General features: G+C 35.6%; 3 protein-coding genes and 1 non-coding gene across 5 annotated transcripts; 3 read left to right on the forward strand and 1 right to left on the reverse strand.

Moving 5' to 3' along the window:
- Window positions 1-87: 87 nt before the first annotated feature.
- Window positions 88-3407, forward strand: LOC107635653 (Pentatricopeptide repeat (PPR) superfamily protein). The gene has a single exon (XM_016339188.3). It carries the CDS (start codon window positions 555-557, stop codon window positions 3198-3200), a length of 2646 nt encoding a protein of 881 aa, XP_016194674.1. The 5' UTR covers window positions 88-554; the 3' UTR covers window positions 3201-3407.
- Window positions 3408-3675: 268 nt separating this feature from the next.
- Window positions 3676-3747, forward strand: TRNAC-GCA (transfer RNA cysteine (anticodon GCA)). The gene has a single exon. It is a non-coding gene; the product is annotated as a tRNA-Cys (tRNA).
- Window positions 3748-4199: 452 nt separating this feature from the next.
- Window positions 4200-14118, reverse strand: LOC107635651 (zinc finger C3H1 domain protein). 2 transcript variants are annotated; one of them, XM_016339183.3, is made up of 10 exons: window positions 13806-14118; window positions 12984-13275; window positions 11703-12599; window positions 11130-11251; window positions 10048-10969; window positions 9152-9679; window positions 8400-8716; window positions 7524-7622; window positions 7312-7437; window positions 4200-6607 (listed from the first exon to the last, which is right to left on the reverse strand). In XM_016339183.3, exons 1-10 carry the CDS (start codon window positions 13965-13967, stop codon window positions 4820-4822), a joined length of 5253 nt encoding a protein of 1750 aa, XP_016194669.1. In that variant the 5' UTR covers window positions 13968-14118; the 3' UTR covers window positions 4200-4819. The 2 variants fall into 2 exon arrangements, with proteins under 2 accessions (XP_016194669.1, XP_016194670.1); XM_016339184.3 differs by having other exon boundaries at window positions 13776-14057.
- A 3057-nt stretch (window positions 14119-17175) lies between these two features.
- Window positions 17176-19574, forward strand: LOC107635660 (THO complex subunit 4A). Its single transcript, XM_088485356.1, has 4 exons — window positions 17176-17469; window positions 17826-17972; window positions 18529-18785; window positions 19082-19574. Exons 1-4 carry the CDS (start codon window positions 17308-17310, stop codon window positions 19413-19415), a joined length of 900 nt encoding a protein of 299 aa, XP_088341482.1. The 5' UTR covers window positions 17176-17307; the 3' UTR covers window positions 19416-19574.
- Window positions 19575-20244: the final 670 nt, after the last annotated feature.

A 20244-nucleotide genomic window follows, 5' to 3' on the forward strand; every position in this document is an offset into this window, starting at 1 on the left:
AAGAATTCCATGCTATCATCATTTTCAATTACTAGATTTTATATTTGAGATTTCAAAATTTTGGAGGGTTTCAATAAGTCTAATGTGACAGCACCTAATGTTGTATGATCTTAGAGGTAGATTTTTCATTTTCTCAACCAATCAAAAGGCTAAAATTGCTATTCAGTCTTATTTCAAACATGAAAATGTCTGCAAGAGCTGCCAATAAATTGTCAATAACCAAAGTAATATTTTCACTTAATGAAGCTCATGATGTCAGTTCCCAATAAATTGTCAACACCAGCTCCTTACCCCTAGCACAGAATGAATGCATAGTATATGTATCTTGACATCAAAGTATGTTAACTCAATGAAAGTAGCATTTCCTCTTGGCAAGTTTATGAAGCAAACAGAGGTTGACTTGGTTAAATATGTTTCTAAACAGAACCATGGACATAAAGAACTGACACAGACAAAGATTGAGAAGGAGAAAAGAAGTGAGGCAAAGAAGCGAACCATTGAAGAAACCGGCCAAATTTCTCGCTACCCACTTCACAACCAAAGGCATAACTGTAATGATGCCATTGCCATTGCAATTTCTCAAGCACCTTGTTCTTCATCATTCACCAATAGTGAACATTCCACAATACTACCTTCACCTTATTCGTTCTTGCAAATACCTGAATCCTCTACTCCAAATCCATGCTCATTTGCTTGTCTCGGGCCTTCTCACAAAACATCATTCCTTAACTGCCCAACTCATCAATTCCTATTCTTTCCTTCACCAATCTACATTGTTACAATCAACATTCAATTCTGTGACATACCCTTCTCTGCTTCTATGGAACTCCATTATTAGAGCATATTCTAGGATTCATCAGTTCCATAAAGCAATAAGCTTGTATCATAGAATGTTAAGGGTAGGGGTTGAACCAGACAAATATACATTTACCTTTGTTCTTAAGGCTTGTACTGGTGCTTTGGATTTTGATCAGGGTGTTGCAGTTCACCAATACATAGCTTCTACGAAGCTAGAATGTGATGTATTTATTGGGACTGGTCTTGTTGATATGTACTGTAAAATGGGACACTTCGATAGTGCTCGGAAGGTATTTGATAGAATGTCTAGGAAGGATGTTGCTTCCTGGAATGCAATGATTTCAGGGTTATCTCAGAGCTCAGTTCCTTCTGAAGCAATGGGAATATTCCGGACCATGCAGATGGAGAGTGTGGAGCCAGACTCTGTAAGCATCTTGAACTTGGCCCCAGCTGTTTCCAAATTACAGGATATTGATTCTTGCAGGTCTATTCATGGTTATGTAGTTAGGAGATCTATTGATGGTGCCGTTTCAAATTCATTGATTGATATGTACTCTAAATGCAGTGAAGTTGATGTGGCTTATCGGATATTTGACCGGATGCAGGCTAAAGATGATGTCTCATGGGCAACAATGATTGCTGGGTATGTATCTCATGGTAGTTTCCCTGAGGCTCTTCAATTACTTGACCAAATGAAACACAAAAATATTAGGATGAATAAGGGATCAGTTCTAAATACCCTTTTGGCAGCTACTGAGATGAGAGACTTAGAGAAAGGGAAGGAAGTTCATGATTATGCTTTAAGGCTTGGGATAATGTCAGATGTTGCTGTTGCTACCACAGTTATCAGCATGTATACAAAATGCGGCGAGTTGAAGAAAGCTAAAGAATTGTTTCTGAGTCTTGAAGGAAAAGATTCAGTTGCATGGTCTGCTTTTATATCAGCTCTTGTTCAAGCAGGGTATCCTGGGGAAGCTTTGTCTATATTGCAAGCGATGCAGCAAGAGGGTTTGAAACCAGATAAAGCAACTCTGATAAGTCTTGTTTCGGCATGTGCAGAAATCTCACATGCCAGATTAGGTAAGAGTATGCACTGCTATGCTATTAAATCAGATATGGAGTCTGATATCTCAACTATAACAACTCTTGTCTCAATGTACACTCGATGTGAATTATTTACATATGCTCTGAAGCTATTCAACCGAATGCGCTATAAAGATGTTGTCGCTTGGAATACCTTGATAAATGGGTTTGCCAAATATGGTGATCCATATATTGCATTGGAAATGTTTCATAGATTACAATTAAGTGGAACTCAACCGGATAGTGGAACCATTGTTGGTTTAGTTTTAGCTTGCACCCTTCTGAATGGCCTTGATCTTGGAATCTGCTTGCATGGGACTATTGAAAAGGGAGGGTTTGGATCTGACACTCATGTAAAGGTTGCTCTACTAGACATGTATGCCAAATGTGGGAGCCTTTTCTCAGCTGAGAAATTGTTTTGCTTAACAAAGCCTGCAAGAGATGAGGTATACTGGAATGTTATGATTGCAGGGTACCTGCATAACAGATGCACTGACAAAGCGATTTCCGCTTTCAATCAGATGAGACTAGAAAATGTGAGGCCTAATTTAGTGACATTTGTGACCATACTTCCATCTGTATCATATTTTTCAGTATTGAAAGAGGCCATGGCTTTTCACGCCTGCATAATCCGAATGGGATTTGTGCATAGTTCCTCTGTTGGAAACAGCCTAATAGATGTATATGCTAAATGTGGACAACTCAGTTATTCTGAGAAATTCTTTCATGAGATGGAAAACAAAGACACTGTCACATGGAATGCAATGCTTTCAGGCTATGGAATGCATGGCCAAGGCGACCGTGCCCTCTCTCTTTTTTCACTTATGCAAGAGGCTGGTGTCAGTGTTGATTCTGTTTCCTACCTCAATGTATTGTCTGCCTGCAGACATGCTGGTTTAATTGAAGAAGGAAGGAACATTTTCAAGTCTATGAGTAAAAATCACCATCTTGAACCAAATATGGAACACTATGCCTGCATGGTTGATCTTCTTGGCCGAGCTGGATTATTTGATGAAGTTTTGAGTTTAATCAATAAGATTCCGGAAGAACCTGATGCTCAAGTATGGGGTGCGCTCTTGGGAGCATGCAAAATTCATTCCAATATGAAGTTAGGAGAGGTTGCCCTCCATCACCTCCTTAAACTTGAACCGAGAAATGCCGTTCATTATGTGGTATTGTCTGATATATATGCTCAATATGATAGATGGATTGATGCTGGAAGAACAAGGTCAAATATGATTGAACATGGCTTGAAGAAAAGTCCAGGGTACAGTTGGGTTGGAGTTCATAGTCAAGGTTCATGCATTTCTCTAAAGTGATTACAGAAAAAGGAACTTCTTTTTTTTTTTTTTTAATCAAAGAGGAAATGTTCATAGAAAGAAGTCAAATTGTGAGTTCCCAGATGGCATTTGTCATGTTGGAATAAGGTTAAAAGTGTATTATAGAGCTGAAAGGTTAATTTTACATTGTGGAAAGTAATTGAGTTGCACTTAATGATTACCAACCTGAAATCCTAGTTTATAAAATATACTCCAAAATAAATGGAAAGAGGAAGAACGGGAAGTTAGATGTGAATTTAATATTACCATGATGTGTATCATCATTATGGTTCAACCTAAAGTCTTTTTTTTTTTCCCCTCGAGTTAAGTAAATGAAAAAGAAAAGCGAAGATTTATTACTCTAAGGCTGAAACAAACGATTGGGATAAGGAACAAGATGTATTTAAGAAGCTGGCAACAATCTGAGAATAATGCATCATATAAATTTAAAAAAGTGATTTCCTTCTAACAATTCGGGTCCATAGCTCAGTGGTAGAGCATTTGACTGCAGATCAAGAGGTCACCGGTTCGAACCTGGTTGGGCCCTTTTTATTTTTGGAGACTTCCATCTACATTTCTTGTTTTTACTTTTTACACATTCATTTAGACTTCTAGCAGCTACCATATTCTATATTTCCTCTTATGCCATCTTTCTTTCTAATTAATAAATTGGACAAAAGAAGCCAATCAAGTTCACTCGGGGGCTGAAGTTTAGGTTAGACTGCATCGATTCCTTGTCTTTGATATAGACACGTCCTGTTTATGACCTTCCATAGTTGTTTCAAAACCAAAATAACGATGAAACCAGTTACATGACCCAGGAGACTTCGGTTTTGAACATTATGGTAGCCTTATGTATTGGAATTATTATTGTGGTCCATAAAACATAGGTCAGTGGTAACTCCGCACAATTAATTATTTACCAATATAAACATAGATGCCTAAAAGATAGTTTATTTTGAAACATCTGCCAAATGTAACATATGAATTTGAAGCATCTAGGAAAAATATTATCTTTCATTCAATCAATATAACAATCTACGAAGTTACAATGTCAAAGACATGACATCACAATAATAATTTGGTGTAAAGGCTATTAAGTGTTACAGCTTTTTCCTTTTTCATTTGTGTCGTGTGTGTATGTGTGTGTGTGTATGTGTTTGTGTGAGGGGGGAAGGGGACAATGAAGGAAGGAAAGGAACCATGATGGGGATGGAACTCTGAAATCAGTTCAAGCACACAGGGCAAATAAAGTAAAATGGTAAAAATCCTAACAAGTCACTGGATATTGCCAACTTTCAACTAATCCTAAATCCTTACCATGACTATCCGTATAATCTACTCACCAAATCCTAACAAGTCACTGGATATTGCCAACTCGCCACTCCAATTCACTTCTCTGTACAATATCAACACACGCTCAATATTCAACCTAGTGCATTGTGTTGTCAGAATCCAGAACTGCTTAAAACTCTGAAAAATTCAACGTATGAACCAAAAATCATCTACATTTTGAGGTCTTCCTCTTAGAAATGCAAAACTGCTCCCTTGAAGTTTCCACAAGCAAATATGTTTGATCATATCAACCACATCCAGTTATTCGGTTACTAAACCAGAAGTCAATCAAGTTCAATACTAATACCCCTTTCTTTTGCTGCTTCCACAACATCATTTGCTACTCCAATGGTCTTGTTTAGCTTATAGAAACATTTCCACAACTCAATAGAATATGGATAGACTGAGAGCGCCCTTCCAAAAAATCTTTGAGAGACTGCCTCAATGCCCACGGGATTCTGTAAGAAACCCCCAGCTTTGACCCAAACATATTCTGGTGGTATTGGGACGGAACTCAAAATTGCATTTACAAGGTTCGAACAAGCCCAAAACCACAGACTGGCTGAACTTACATCAGAATTATTGTGACTGTTGCTTAATAGCTTGCAGACAATAATTGCTAATTGAAAGTTGGATGGAACTACCTCCATAATGGCTTCAACAAAATCAACCAGGTATTTTGGGTCACTGACCATTCGGGGTAAATGAGATGAACCAAACCACGATTGAGCAATAAAATTTAGCAGAGCGCAATCAAATGAAACTGGAGTTAGTATATTGTTTATTAGATGCTGCACTCTTGGCTTCTTGATGCTGTCAAAAAATTTCCTTGTTAACACTTTAGGGACTAGAAGTGCCTGAGTCGTAGGATCCATATAAACCTCTAAAATCTTCTTTATAGCATCATTAGGACCATCCTCCTTTAAGCTCAATGCATCACAAAGCAGAAACATCACATGTTTTCTCATGCTGTGTTCTAGGCCTCCAAAAGCCGCAATATTCTTAGCTTTATCAACTGCTAGGCATGCTTCTGTCGCATCATTCTGAAAAAAATAATAGAGTGACAGATTAAGAAATCCAAACATCATATCCATACTTTTGTGATCAGAAATCAATGTATCTGAAGCAGGTTTTGAATTCAATCCCAAAGAGCCACAAGAATTGCCATGACTGCTGGCATCCGTTTCTCCATTTGAGAGTTCCTGAACTTTCCAGACAGAGTGGAACCAACGGGATATAATTTCTTTTGCAAAATCAATTCTTTGATTTTGGAGAGCATTTTCAACATACTGATTCCAGATGCAACTGATTCCAGGAACTTCATTTGGCCATATGCTAATGGCTTCCTCAAAACCTGTGAAATTGGCAACATTGCTCTCCTGTTTCTGTATACGAGCCAATAGCAGAACCAGTTCTATGCAGGAAGGGTACAACTTCATGTATTTATCAAACAAATCTCTTGAGGATTCAAGGTTATCAAGTGCAACCATACATCTAATATGATTAAGAGCAAAAAGTTGAGCAGCCCTGAGATTAGCATCACTTTTGACTGATTCACTACAGAGATGGGAATCAACGGACTCAACAGCAGTTTCCACAAGTTTAATAGCCATCTCCTTATCATCTTCAGATAAACGGATAAAGGGCCATTCAATATCAAGGAGATCCTTCTCACATTCGAACTTCAGTACTACAGCATCAGGCAGTTTCCTGTAAATAACTAAGTAAACACAACAAACCCAGAATACACATTTGTCAGAAATTGTTAAACAATTGAGTATATCTGAGAGTGACAGATGATTAGGCTCATCAGATTTAGTTGTAGTAGGGATTATTCCATAACTTCTGTGAATGGCTTTCTCAATATTTCCTGACATGCATAAGCAATCCAACATTTGCAAAAACAGGTCTAAGATGCATGCACTTTCATGTGCTCTATCCTCCACAGCAGCAGAAGCATGCTGACAGAGCTCTGACAGAGCAGCATCATAGGCAGCAAGCCGATCATCAAGCTTCCTCTGACTGTTAATGTACATGAGCCATAGTACATAACATCCTTCACAGTGTTTGACCTGAAAAAATCATTTGGAGTGTTTCCCCGGAAAGCACATATCAGTTCTCAAAAGGAACGTTTATAATAACACACTAACTAAAAGTCTAAAACTTAAAAAAAGAATTCAGAGAATGATTAACAAAGAACAAAAAAGGCTTCATCTTTACATATAAAATAAAGGAACAAGCAGTGCTTTGAATTCTATCTTATCTGCATGGACAAGGGCACAAAGAAAAACACAAGGACCAATTTCCGACGAGTATGTTTGTCTTAAGAATGGTGATTTATTTGACCAAGACTAGAACAAATAGCATCCGAACTAACTGGATAGCATTTCACTTAATCTATATTCCCTCTCAAACATTTAACAAGTTAAGAGATTAGCAAGCTGTCTCTGTGATAGTTATAAGTATTCTAGGGTTAGTATTGAGTGAAACTTGTTCCGAATAATAATAAGTTGGGAAGATTAGTAACCTACAAACACAAAGTAAATTTAAGTTACAACAATGCTATTGCTTCAGCTTCTGGTATCAGGATTCAGTAGCCAAGACTCAGATCGATAAATAAACAAGGTTATCACTACATTTTTTTAGTTGACCACTGATGGTAACTTCTAGGGTCTCTCTACATCCTGTAATATACATACACCCCATTCAGCATATCAGAGAAGGAATCATTCCCAGAAAATACTCCACATTGAAGTAGGAGAAAAGGAAAACATACCGCATAGAAGAACATGTCATTCTTTTCATCTGGGTTGAAATTTCCATAGTAAATGAGCAGATAAACAATCCACAGAACCAAAGATTTTGGATCAGTTTCCAGCGCTTTTGATAGTATAGACAGAGCCTAAAAAGACCAAAATTTGAGATAAATAGAAAGGAAAATAATGAGTGTATTTCAATTGTTGACAAGGAATGACATCTAATATATACCTTTCTTACACCATGCAATTTATTAGTTTCCTGGTTTAGAATAAGAGCAGCCATCTCAACAGCTTGTTCACTATCAGCCATGGCCTGCTTAATTTGATTCTAATTTTATAACAAATGGAAGAAGTTAGCATGAATAAAGGAATTCAAACATTGCACCATATTATATAGGTTAAATGGAGAATCAAAAGCAAGTTTAATTCACTGGCTGGCACACTACCAATTTTAATGTATTCACCAATTGAACTAGCGGTTTAAAGTTGAGTAATGCAACTTGAAACTCTTCAACAAGTTCATTCAGTTACAAAAACAAGCACGTGCATCATAATATATGTGTATGTAGTGATATAACTATGAACAAGTACATGATATAAGAAAACAGTTATTTATACATAAAAACAGTGGATACCATTAGAAGAATCAAAATTATGATCACATAAAAGAATTTCCATGTAACACATGTGAGACAAAGAATTCGAGAAATAAGATGATAAGAAATTGTTCTGGCATGCACATTGCAGGCTAATAGCCATTGAAATTTCCCAACACTAACATAAGTTCTTTAAATATTGTAGATTATAGATTTCTGAGAAATAAAATAAAAATAGGAAATCAACTATAAAATTAGAGTTATGGATTCTTTAAAGTAGTTTCTAGAAGAAAAAAAAGAATAGTAACTATAAAATTGATCCGTTGTTCATATCAGAATGGAAGTGATGAGGTTAGACTGAAAACATGAAGACATCAGATTTGGAAACTAGTAAAAGAGATATACTATTGGAGAATGCAAATAAATTTGGGAATAAATGTACATTTATGTCTCTACGAAGACAAGAAATTTATTTTCTTTAAAAAGAAAGGGACAAAAAGGTAACAAACCCGGGCTCCAGTTCTCCACTGAAAAGATGATAAATAGTTGTTCCAAGGGTCATGGACCTCTATTCGTTCATCACCACCATGCAATAATGGAGCATCAGCAGGTATACCATTCCGTAGCATATTCGAAGTAGCCAAAGTAAAACTGAAATGCTTCTGCCAGTATTGGGAACTTCTATGCGCCATAACAGCTTTATAGGCAAATTGATCTGCTTTCAGAACATCTAAGCCAACAAGATAAGTTGGCAGGACTGTAGCTTTGTGACCATTTGGAACTTTTGTCACACCATTACAGTTTTGTTGATGCAATGGTAATCTACCTTCAGGTCAGTACAACTTCAAAATATTAGTCTCATGAAGTATCTATATTAGCACACATCTAATTATATACTGAAAAAACCTAATTTCCCATGGAATTTTTATTTAATTTATTTATTTTTTTTGAAAAACAGCTCTAGGTTTCAATGCTTAATCCTGGGAATACGTCTAGAAAAATATACATAGTCTACCCCAAGTCCCCAACACCCCGTCCACTTTTTGAAAATGATTTATTGAATCCTCAAACCAGACTAACCCCAATCAAAGTTTTGATGTACTTATATTAAAGGTAAAACTACAATTTTACTAATAAGTACCAATTTTTACAAAATCAATTTCAGCAGGGGTATATAACACACATCAATCTTCCCACTGATATTTCCAGAAAACTCCCTTACATAGTAAACTACATCTTATATTGTCAACAATTTTCATACCTGGATTATTGGAATTAATGTGTTGCTCCTGATGAAGGTTTCCATCATCATAGTCCTTAACATGCTGCCAAGGACACTCGTCATTGTTGCATTTTCCACGAAGTTCATACATGCAAAGTGGCCAAAATGGATCAACTGCAGAACTGCAGCTATAAGAGCTTTCTTCTGAGAGTAAATTCCCAACAGTGACAGGCACTGAGACTTCTAACAAATTGCTCCACTTCATTTCATCATAACCGAGGCATGTAATACGCCTATTTTCACTATCATTAGTGTGAATAAAATCATTTTTGTTCTGGAATTGATTAGGATAGAATGGAGATATTTCTCTCAGCTCACGAAATGCACTCCTAAAAATCAAAGGTGGGAAGGTCATATCATTTGTTGAATGGTGGCCTTGACAAGGCATATGTCCTTGACCTCCTGAACCACCACTACCATTTGACTCCAAAGAATTTCCACCGCTGTTTTGCTCACTTTGAATCTCAGTGGAATCCAGATGGATACTCCTTTCTTGCCTCTCAATGCCTAATGATGTTGAACAAAATAATGAGGAATGGAAGTGATAAACTTCCACGATTTCATCAATACATGATAAAACGGAATCAATATTAAGCCACAATTTCTCATGGTTGCAGTAAACTGAATTCAAAATAATTAGTCAATATGTATGCATGCCAAGAGCTCGCTACACTGCAAATGATGTCTGCCTAAGTTACACTATTGAAACACAAGAAGCAGAGGGGAAAGGCATAGGCAAAAGTTTGAGTACATGGACTATACAGTCACCTAAACTACATTATTTTTTATCCAGATTCAACATCAGCATTATCAAACTAATAATCAAAATGAAAAGCAAACACAGTAGCATACAGAATCCAAAACAAAAAAAGTACCTTGGAGATCATTATCATCCACCCCAGATTGTACTACAACACCATGATGTTCTTGATTTCTCTGGCTTCCAACCTCATTTTCAGGCCCATGTTCAGCAGCTGCCACTGTGTTGTTAGATGGAATGCTAGTCTTCATACCTTTAGTCCCTAAACGTGCAAATAATTGAGACCTCAATGTTGCTTCGAGAAGCAAAGAATCCTGAGGACAATCAGTAGAAAAGTTTGCATTTGATGTAGTATCTATGTCCATCAATTTGCCATTAGAGTCCTGTTCTTTATTATATTCAGCATCAAGATTACTTGACACATTTCCAGCTGGTGAAATCTCTCCATTTTCATTACCAGATGTGTCCAATTCATCAGAAGGAGAATAAATTCCATTTTCGGCATTATTACCCATTTGAGGTAAAGGCTCTGACGTACTAGCATCTGGTTCACCACAAGGTTCAGGTCCTAAATTTGCTCCTGCCACAAGGTTCATACCTTGAATATTAGAGTCAAAACTTGGATTATTATTATCATTATATTCAGCAGGCCTCTGACAGCTTGATGTGGGTATTTCATATCCATGCCTGGTTAAGTAATCTGGCCCTGAATCCAGATCCTGGTGTTGCCCTGAAGACCAAGAGAAGCTGGGATTATTTAAAATTAAAGATCGTAGATTAGCTGAACACAATTCCCTTTTACGGTAAAGATTGGTGCATCGAGCATTAGCCTCAAGCAAAGCTCTTTGAGCTTTAAGATAAATTTTAAGTGCATTTCTTTCTTCAATTTCACATTTGTGCCGATGTTCCTGTGCTTCCTCCAATTCTTTATCTATCAATTCTTCCATTCCAAAAATTGAATCTAAATCCATGTTGTTATGCTCAGAGACATGTGCATTATCCTTGTGGCTCAAAAGAGATGCACCGCTTGGGGCTACCTAAATAAGGGATGTGGAGGGAGTAATGAGATTAATACCATGTATAACAAATTATAACTCATGGCTAGTAAATAAACACAGAAAAACACAGGAATGATTTCCAATTAAGTCACCGTTCAGCAAGTAAAAAGCAAATGTTTTGCATGGGGAATTAACTTACTAAATTCTTTGGCATGCTATTGGAGTTCATATTTTCTGGCACTGCACTCTGGTTGGGAGCAATACAAGGGTCAATAGGCCTAATACTCTTTTCAATCTGATTGACACCATAACTAACATCACCTACAAGATATAACCAGACCATGAGAGATTAGACATTTTACTGATTCATGCTTCGACTTGGTCACTATCAAGTCACCAGCTTCATCATGCTTAGACATTCATTAACTTGAAGTCCTGTAAAATTAGACAATTGTTTTACACGTTCCACATTCTTATGATATTTAAATATACATATGCAGCTGCACCTTCAAGCAGACTTGCATGAACTTATTATCAGGGGGAAAAATGGGAAAAGAAAACAGCCTATGAAAGAAGGCAATGATTTGTTTAGTCCATAAATAAATAAAGAAAAATTGGGAAGAACTTTCCAATGTAAGAGCTTTACAAATTGGTTTGGGTGAAAATAACAGGTATAAACTTTATTTTCCAAAATAATACAGAAAGTTTCTAAGCTAACTTGTAGACAAAAAAATGTATGAGTTGCACTTAACATAAAAGCATAATATTTTACCTTCTCTTGGTCTAAAAGGCATATTATGTAAGGAATTATCAGTATGTTTGTCAGGTTGCTTCTCTGATGTCACTATTGTTGGCTTTCCTCTACATAATGGAATTTCATTTTGACTATGACCAACATGGTGTCTCTCCTGATGATAACAATTTTGCCGTGCAGAATCTTTGGATGGTAATATGGATTTTGAAACAGGAACTTCTTGCTGACTACCAACAGCCGATGTGCCAAGTTTCAAGCGTTTCCTATCCGGTTCCCTTGGCTCCAAAGCCTCTGAGGAAGGTGGAGTATATTTTCTAGCTATGTCATTCTTCAGATTTGATACATTATGATCCCTACCTACAATTGAAGCAGCTTCCTTAGTTTGTAGGGCTGCCTTCAACCTAAGTTCACTTTCACGGAGTGCAATTTGATGCCGCAAATCCTGGAGTTTACTGTCATTTGATACCACTCCTTGATCACGTACATGCTCTCGAATCATTACATTTTTATTCACAGGCTTGAAGTATTTAGTCCGTGATCCCTGTCCCAGTGGCATGGATCCAACACCTTTAGAAATGGAACCGCGGTTTTTGGTCATTGGTAATATAAATGTGTGATTAGAAGAGAATCTCTTGGGCATTGCCTTCTGCACACCTCTACCATTTTGCTGTAACTGTAATTTGTTTGATTTCACCAAGGATGAGCTTGGACGCTTTACATGGCTATCCAACTTGGTAGCATTACCTTTAGTGTCAAGGTCACTACCACTGTCATCATCAGAAAAGCTTATCACGAGATTTTTATCATTGCCTACAGGACCGGTCCATGGAGGAGATTTGGGGGGTAATTGATTCTTTACCAAGCTCTTCTGTGAAGTTGATTGTTTGTTTGTCTGTAATAGTAGATTGTTGGAGCCTGTAACAGTATTGCCACAAAAAGCTTACCAGTCAGATTAAACATACCAGTATAAAATGCCTATTAATAGATACATAATCAAGTTCAGACAAAATGAAAATCAAATATCCTTCGTATTAAAGCACCAAGACATAAAAAAGAAGTCTCATATTCAAGAAATATTATGCCCAAGGTGAAGTTAGTACCGACTAAATTATTAAAGAGATAATCAAGTCAGTACTTTTACTATAAATAATCTGTGGATAAATCACATAGCAATGCAAAGTTCAAAGATGGTGCTGGAAGAGGGATGCTCAATAGGAGATATTGCCACCCAAAGGAAACAAAAGGTAATCACTTCAGTACTCCTTAAACTAGCAGTTTGCAAAGAGTAATATAACTTACCACCCTGAACGCCCTGGATACTCTTTTGCACCAATGGAGCTGCGCCAGACTCTCTGGCAGAGGCAGTTTTAATGGCAGGGATGGTTTGTGCAACAATGGTGGACTGAACAGTACTGGTAGTTTGAGCAGTACGGATAGTTTGAACATCAGGGATGGACTGAACAACAGAGCTTTCATGAATGGACTGAACAACAGAGCTCTCATAAGTTGACTGAACAACAGAGCTCTCATGAATGGACTGAACAACAGAGCTATCGGGGATGGGTAGAACAGCAGCAGTATCACGGTTTTCCTGGTAGACAAAAATTTCCCATTAAAAAAATACATAACCAACAACAAAATCAACAAACCGAAAAAGGAAAAATGAACAACACATTTAATACGCTCTTCCATGACCAATTTCTGCTATTTTGGCAGCAAAAGAAGACAAAAACAAAAATTACAAAATAATTCAGCAGTACTCACATAGAGAAGCTATTCAAAACCGATAGTTTCTCTCCTCAATCTCTCAGATCTAGTGCAACCACATAAACTCACGAAGCTAAACTAACAAAGCTAGCTAGCATTAACGGTTGAATTCTACTACCGGAATAGAACTAGAAAACACATCCAAAACCGAATAACTATACAAATTCTCCTAAACTAACCACACTGAACAAAAGAACGATGCAGCAGCAGAAGATCGAAAGAGAAAAACGCGAGTCAACGAATGCAAGTCAGAACAGGAAAACGACAAAAACAAACAAAAAATCGCGTAACGATAAGAACGAAACCGGAAATAAATAAACAAACCAATAGCTAGGGTTTTTGGCAAAGAATTACGTCATCGTCGTCGGAAGAAAATAGCTCGCCTTCTTCTCTGACTCTGTGAGAAGAAACGGTGGCGTTGGGAGGGGGTTCGGGAGGAGGCTGGGAGGGCGCGGAGGTTGTGGTGGTGGTGGTGGTGGTGGTGGTGGCTGCGAGCTGAAGAGTGGTGTGTTCCATGGTGAATTGGTTTCTCTCTCTCTAGAAAGGTGTTTTCTCTCTCTAACAGTCTGAAAGCGGTTACCATGGGAGAGAAGCAAAAACGTGGACGAAATGGAAAGAAAGCGAGGGGACACGCTAAGAATTAAAAATGAACCGAGTCGCGGGCGCCACTCCACTCTTTTCAATCGCCAGCTAATTATTTTTACCTTTTTAACAATTTTCCCTTATATAAATAATCACATTGTTTTTCTTAAAAAAATAATAAAGTAAACTCAACCTTTTTTTTTTTACCAAAGAAGACTTGGACCCTGAACCGCAATCTCTTAATTGAATATAGAAAGACTATGTTATTTAAGCTATTACTCATTGGCAACAATGTAAACTCAACTTGTACTTATGGAATTAAAGCAAATTTATAAATTAAAACTTATATTTTACGAATAAAAATTTAGTTTAATTTTGTATGAATAATTTTATCAGTATTTTCATTTTTTGTAAATAAATATAAAGGCTCGTCTCTTTTATTTACTTCTTCATTTTTAACTTTAGAAAAAAAAAATAGACAATGATATACATTAAAGTAAAAAACTTAAAAAGTACCTCTGGTATTGTACGTTTAATTTTTATGTATTTCTTAATTAATTAATTTTAAAAATTTTATTTTATATAAATAAAATTATCAATAAAGACATTTGTATAATGTCATCTGACAAAATTATAATTTTACTCTATTTTTATAATACCACTTTATACATTTTTTTTACATTGCATATTATATGAGTTATAAAAGAATAAAAAAAATGACAATATTTATTTTCTTATATTTAATATAATATATATATAATATATACCTCTTTCTTAACGATAACAACACTATTTTATCGATAAATAAATACGACTAACAATTTTTATTCTTTAATAATAAAATTATACATTCAAGTCATTTAATCAACAGAGTTTAACTAAATTGGTATAACTTAATTTACAGAAAATGGATCCTCTTCAATTTTTTTTAACACTTGATAAAATAAAATGTCATTTCTTATTTTTGATTCTATAAGTGGAACCAAAAATAAATAAGAGAGAGAGTAATGAATGGTTAGATTAAACACTGGACATTATCCAATTTTTTTTTCACTCGAGAGGATCCACTCCTTTAATTTACGTTCACGTGCCACTATACCTGTCTTTTCTTTGAGCGCACGTTCTATACTCCTGTCCTTGTTGTTGTTGCTTCTTATTCTTCTTCTTTATCCCTGTCGCGCACATTCTCCTCCTCCTTCTACGTCATCTTTAGTCGTTGTTACTACCACCACCCATTTTTCCTTCTCATTCTCTTCCTTCTTCGTTTCTCATTTGAATTCATTCTTCTCCTCCTTTTTTATTCTCCTCCTCCTCCATTGTCGTCGTCATCGTTATTATCGATATCATTATCGCCTGTATCGTCGTTCTTTTATTGTTGTTATTGTTGATGTTTTTTCTTTTTCTCTTCCTCTTTATAGTGATTTTGCAACATTATGCGTTTTTAATTCTTCTTTATTTGATTTTTTTGTTCTTATTAAGAGAATAAAACAATAAGAATCATGAGAAAGTAAAAGAAGATAATAATGATGGAGGAGAAAGAAGAAGAGGAGGAAGAGTTTGCTTGTATGTGTGTGTTATTTTTTATCAAAGATAGGGAAACTCAAACCCACAACCTCTAAGTGAGTATGGAGAGACTATGCCATTTGAGTTTTAACTCGTAATTTTGGTACATTCTGGAATTAATTTCGGTGCATTCTGAGTTTAATTTTTATGCATTATGGTCTGAGCTTGTTTTAAACTGAGTCTATTGTGTATCGTCATTATTAAGGAATTTCGGTGCGTTCTTGATTTAAATAAAGTGCACACAATTCAAAACTCTTCTTCTTCATGCTTTTTATCTTCTACTTCGTCTTTTTCTTCTTTTTTCATATTTTTTTTCTTCATATTCTTCTTATTTCATTTGTTCATAATTATTTTTGTTTACTTTTTTTAGAGGAATAAAATCAACAAAAAGAGAAGGAGAAACAGAAGAAGAATAAATTTCGGTCAATTTTATCTAAGAATTCAATCTAATAAGTGTAAACTTATATTTATTCAACTAAACAAGATTACAATACAGTACAAATATGTTCATTCAAATCTAATATGAGAAGTAATGCTACTAAAAGAAAAAACAAGAGCAACAGCAAAAAAAAATGGAAATAAAAAGAAGAAAAAAAAACAACATTAAAAAAGATATTTTTGTGCTTTTATATCAAACTTTCGACGTAAAAATTAAGACATTTATGTAGTATTGTTAAAAAATTTTATTGTTATCTTTTTGATAAATTCTGCACCATTCTAAAACTCTTCTTCTTCCTCCTTTTTATCTTCTGCTTTGTTTTCTTCTTATTTTTAATCTTTTTTTCTTCATCTTCTCATTTTTTATTTTATTTTCTCATAATTATTTTTTATTTTATTATATTGAGAGAAATAAAAAAATAACTACAATAACTTAAAAAAGAAAAAGAAAAAGAGAAAAAAAAATAAAAATAAAACGCAACAACGTAATAGTAGTATCAATAGAAAAAAAAGAAAGAGATGCACAAAATATTATTGACTCGAGCGTCATTTGCATTAGTGAAATACATATGTGTATACACTACTTGTAATGAAAGTGATTTTTATTAAATTTAAACTAATTTAATTAAACTTAATTGTCAACAAAAATTTGGATATGTACGATAAGAAAAAGAAAAAAAAGTATAGGAGACCAGCACTTTTGTTGAAATCTGGCTAGTACTTAACCATCAAAAGAAAAATGATTAATCCTACACCATTAGATATCATCTCACACTATTAAAAACAATCTCGCTACGTTACCAACAACATTTCTGTCAACGTCTGCCAACTCTTATTTATAACTGTGTTTAATGGAAGTGTTTTTGTAGACGTGTCTAATAAAAATATTTTTTTATAACTGAGTCTAATAGAAGTGTCTTTATAGATGTATTTTTTAGATGTGTCTATTTATACATGTGTTTAAAATATAATAATTAATTATTGTTAGTAATAAGTTGACAAATAATCTATTAGTACCCTTACTACCCTATACTTTTCAAAAAAAAAAATTACTATTATAAATTTTAGAATTGAATGAAGTTAATTGTAAATTTTGGGGCTAGATCGAGTATCACCTCAACATTTATACCCTGCCTCCGTCACTGTATACTACTCAGTATTCACTATTCAGTACACTAATCACTAGTTCACTACACTCTGCTTCACTCATTTCCTCAGAAACTTAACCCCCACGCAGTTCTCTCTCTCTCTCTCTCTCTCTCTCTCTCTCGCAATGGCCGCTGGTATGGATATGTCCCTTGACGAAGTCATCAAGAAGTCCGCGGCTGAGTCCGCCGCTCGCCGCCGCCCAAGGTATCCTCTCTCAGGCCTTGGTCCCGACCGCCGCATCCCTAATCGTGTCTCCGCCACAATGACGCCCTACCCCGTCCCGCAGGTGATTCATTCGCAGCTTTACTTTTTTTTTTTTTTGAGTTTTAAAGAAAAAAAAATCTGTTCCGTTTCCATTTTTCACGTTTTTCAACATTCAGGGTTTTGGTTGGTTGGAGAAGGGTAAATAAAAACGATACTTAACCCCAGAAGTTTCGACCTTGTTTTCATTTTTTTCCTTCCATTATCGCGATTTCGCAGAAAAAAAAATTATAAAGAAAAAAAAAAAAGTTGCTGTCAGGGTATTTTTTTTTATTAGAAATAGAAAAATGTGAGTTCTGTACTAAACATGTTATAATATTTTAGGGTTTAGGGTTCTGTTGTTTTGATTTTGATTGTGAGAATGTGAAGAATGATTTGCAGGTTGGAAGGCAAATGTTGCAAGGGAGTGTTGTTCCTGGTGTTGGACTGGTTATGGGTCACGGAGCTGGAGTTGGAGCTGAACCTGACACTGAAACCAAACTCTATATTTCTAACTTGGATTATGGTGTTTCCAACGAAGATATTAAGGTCTTAATGTCTTATTGTTATTCTCTCTTGAAATTTATCTCTTATTTTTTTCCCCCTTCTATTTTTGTTCACTTCGGATGGTTTATGATTTTTATTCTTGCTTTCCTTCCTGATTTGTTTTGTTTAGTGCTGTGGGTATATACTATCAAAATAATCAGTGTTAAGTGAGGAATGTTTAGTTTTGATAATGCATGAGGGAATGAATGAATGATGATGATACGGTTGTATCATATTGATTTTGCATACGTTTTTCAGGACTATACAATGAACTATAAAACGTTGACATGGTGACACACTTCTGAAATTATGATGACCTTGAAGTGTTGGACTTATGACAGTGCTATGACTTATTGATGAACTATGCAAGCAAAATGATCTGTGCTAATGTACCATGATGACAAGGACAAATTCACCTTTAAAAGAAACTAGACAATGATACCTTTAGGGATTGGCATTTGGTTTTGACAACTCTGTAGGATTTTTAAGATTCTATGGCCATCAGTTTTTATCAGTCAAATGATGTCAAGAAATGAGAGCTGTTGTGTGCCTTTTGCAGCTGCTGTTTGCAGAAGAGGGCGAGTTAAAGAGATACTCCATACATTATGACAAGAGTGGAAGATCAAAGGGGACAGCAGAAGTTGTCTTTGTGAGGAAGTCTGATGCTCTAGCAGCCATGAAGAAATACAACAACATGAAGCTTGATGGGAAACCATTGCAAATTGAGCTTGTTGGAACTACCGTCGTACCAGCTCCTGATGTTAGACCTGTTGTTCAAAATAGCATATTGGGAAAACCAAGTAACTTCTTTGTATGGTATGAAAATCCGATTCCTGGTATTGTTATCTTTTTCTCCTTCCCAAGTATAATTTCATCACCATCTAGCTTGAGCTGTAAAGCTAAGGTATGGCTTTGAAATAAATAATCTTGACTTATACTTCTCATATGAGATAGCAAGGTATGCTTCTCCGTAGAATTCTAGAATTTAAATGGGTTTTGGTTGAGATTTATCAATATCTGATTGTTTGGTGGCTTGGATAGAATCCCTTGCTCTGATATGAAACCATGGTCTCTTTATTATCCATTACAAGTTTGGTGTTATTCCTTTTCAGTGGACAAGGAACGGTCGACGATAGAAGTTTCCAGAATGGCATTTTAGGGGACTACCATCGAACAATCCAGAATGGCATTTTAGGCGACTACCATCGAAGGGGCCTTAGTGACAGGATTGGAGGGAAGATCCCTATTGGAAGGAGGGTGTCTTCTAGAGATCTTGATGATGATTTGGAGAGGTATAACCAACGTCCAAGAGGTGGTCCAAGAAGCAGAGGCCGCAGAGAAACAAGGGACCAAAATAATGGAAAGCTATCTCGTAAAGATCTTGATGACGACTTGGAGCGGTATCGCATGGAGGCTATGCAACTAAAAAAGAAAAATCCAAACTGATGTCTGTGTTTAATAGCTAGAATGACTAAACAGCTCTGGTTATGCAATCTTACTTCTGCTAGTGTAAATAAATATATTAGACTGCTGTTTCTGCACTTCGTTTCAAAACATTTAACAGATTAGTACCTCACTGGTTCAATACCCCTATAAAAGGGTACATACGTCCATAGCAGATATAATACGACTAAGTATTATTTTTGAGTTCAGTGGACAGAGAGAAAGGAGAAATGCTACCCATTGGCATTTTACGACGGAAAAGATCTATGATCAAAATTGGCATTTGCATGTCAATTGATGGTCAAATGCCAGTAAAAGAAATGCAATTTAATTGCAAGTTTTGTCCTATGGTGTGTTCCTCCATTCTTTTCCTTGTATGTTGCTTGATAAGGAATTAGATTTTGCACAATTGCAAAATCTTTACATGGGTCTTTATAACCAATTGCAGTTGAAGTATACACCCAAAATTCAATTTAATGCACTTTTCAAAAGAATAATAATAAATTCCATTTGGTCTTAAAAAACTAATGTACTTAAACATTAAGGGTGTGTGTGGTTCAAGTATTACATTGTTATAAAGATTCTATTTCCATAGGAATTAAAGATACCCAAGAAGAAGGTGAAAATTAGGAGAAGGTGGAAATTAAAATAATAGTATTTTGATTTTCTGGAATCAACTTGTTTAAGAATAGTTTTTTAAACTTTGAACCAAACATAGGAATATAATATTTCCATCTTAAAATTTCTGAAAATTATTTATAATTCCTCCAACCACAACCACACACACCTTAAGGAGTTAACAAATACCGTGGTATTACTTATTTGTTCACTG

This window comes from Arachis ipaensis, chromosome B4, assembly GCF_059453495.1.
Source record: "Arachis ipaensis isolate K30076 ecotype BB chromosome B4, ASM5945349v1, whole genome shotgun sequence".
NCBI lineage: Eukaryota > Viridiplantae > Streptophyta > Magnoliopsida > Fabales > Fabaceae > Arachis > Arachis ipaensis.

What these genes read in the sequence shown, in the direction of transcription:
- LOC107635653 (XM_016339188.3), top strand. Translation starts at nt 555, where the DNA reads ATGATGCCATTGCCATTGCAATTTCTCAAGCACCTTGTTCTTCATCAT.
- LOC107635651 (XM_016339183.3), bottom strand. Translation starts at nt 13,967, where the DNA reads ATGGAACACACCACTCTTCAGCTCGCAGCCACCACCACCACCACCACC. An exon ending in TTTCTTCCGACGACGATGAC is followed by an intron (nt 13,276 to 13,805) that starts GTAATTCTTTGC and finishes TTTGTCTACCAG; the next exon opens with GAAAACCGTGATACTGCTGC. An exon ending in CATTAATTCCAATAATCCAG is followed by an intron (nt 8,717 to 9,151) that starts GTATGAAAATTG and finishes ACTGACCTGAAG; the next exon opens with GTAGATTACCATTGCATCAA.
- LOC107635660 (XM_088485356.1), top strand. Translation starts at nt 17,308, where the DNA reads ATGGCCGCTGGTATGGATATGTCCCTTGACGAAGTCATCAAGAAGTCC. An exon ending in CGCCCTACCCCGTCCCGCAG is followed by an intron (nt 17,470 to 17,825) that starts GTGATTCATTCG and finishes AATGATTTGCAG; the next exon opens with GTTGGAAGGCAAATGTTGCA. An exon ending in TTTCCAACGAAGATATTAAG is followed by an intron (nt 17,973 to 18,528) that starts GTCTTAATGTCT and finishes TGCCTTTTGCAG; the next exon opens with CTGCTGTTTGCAGAAGAGGG.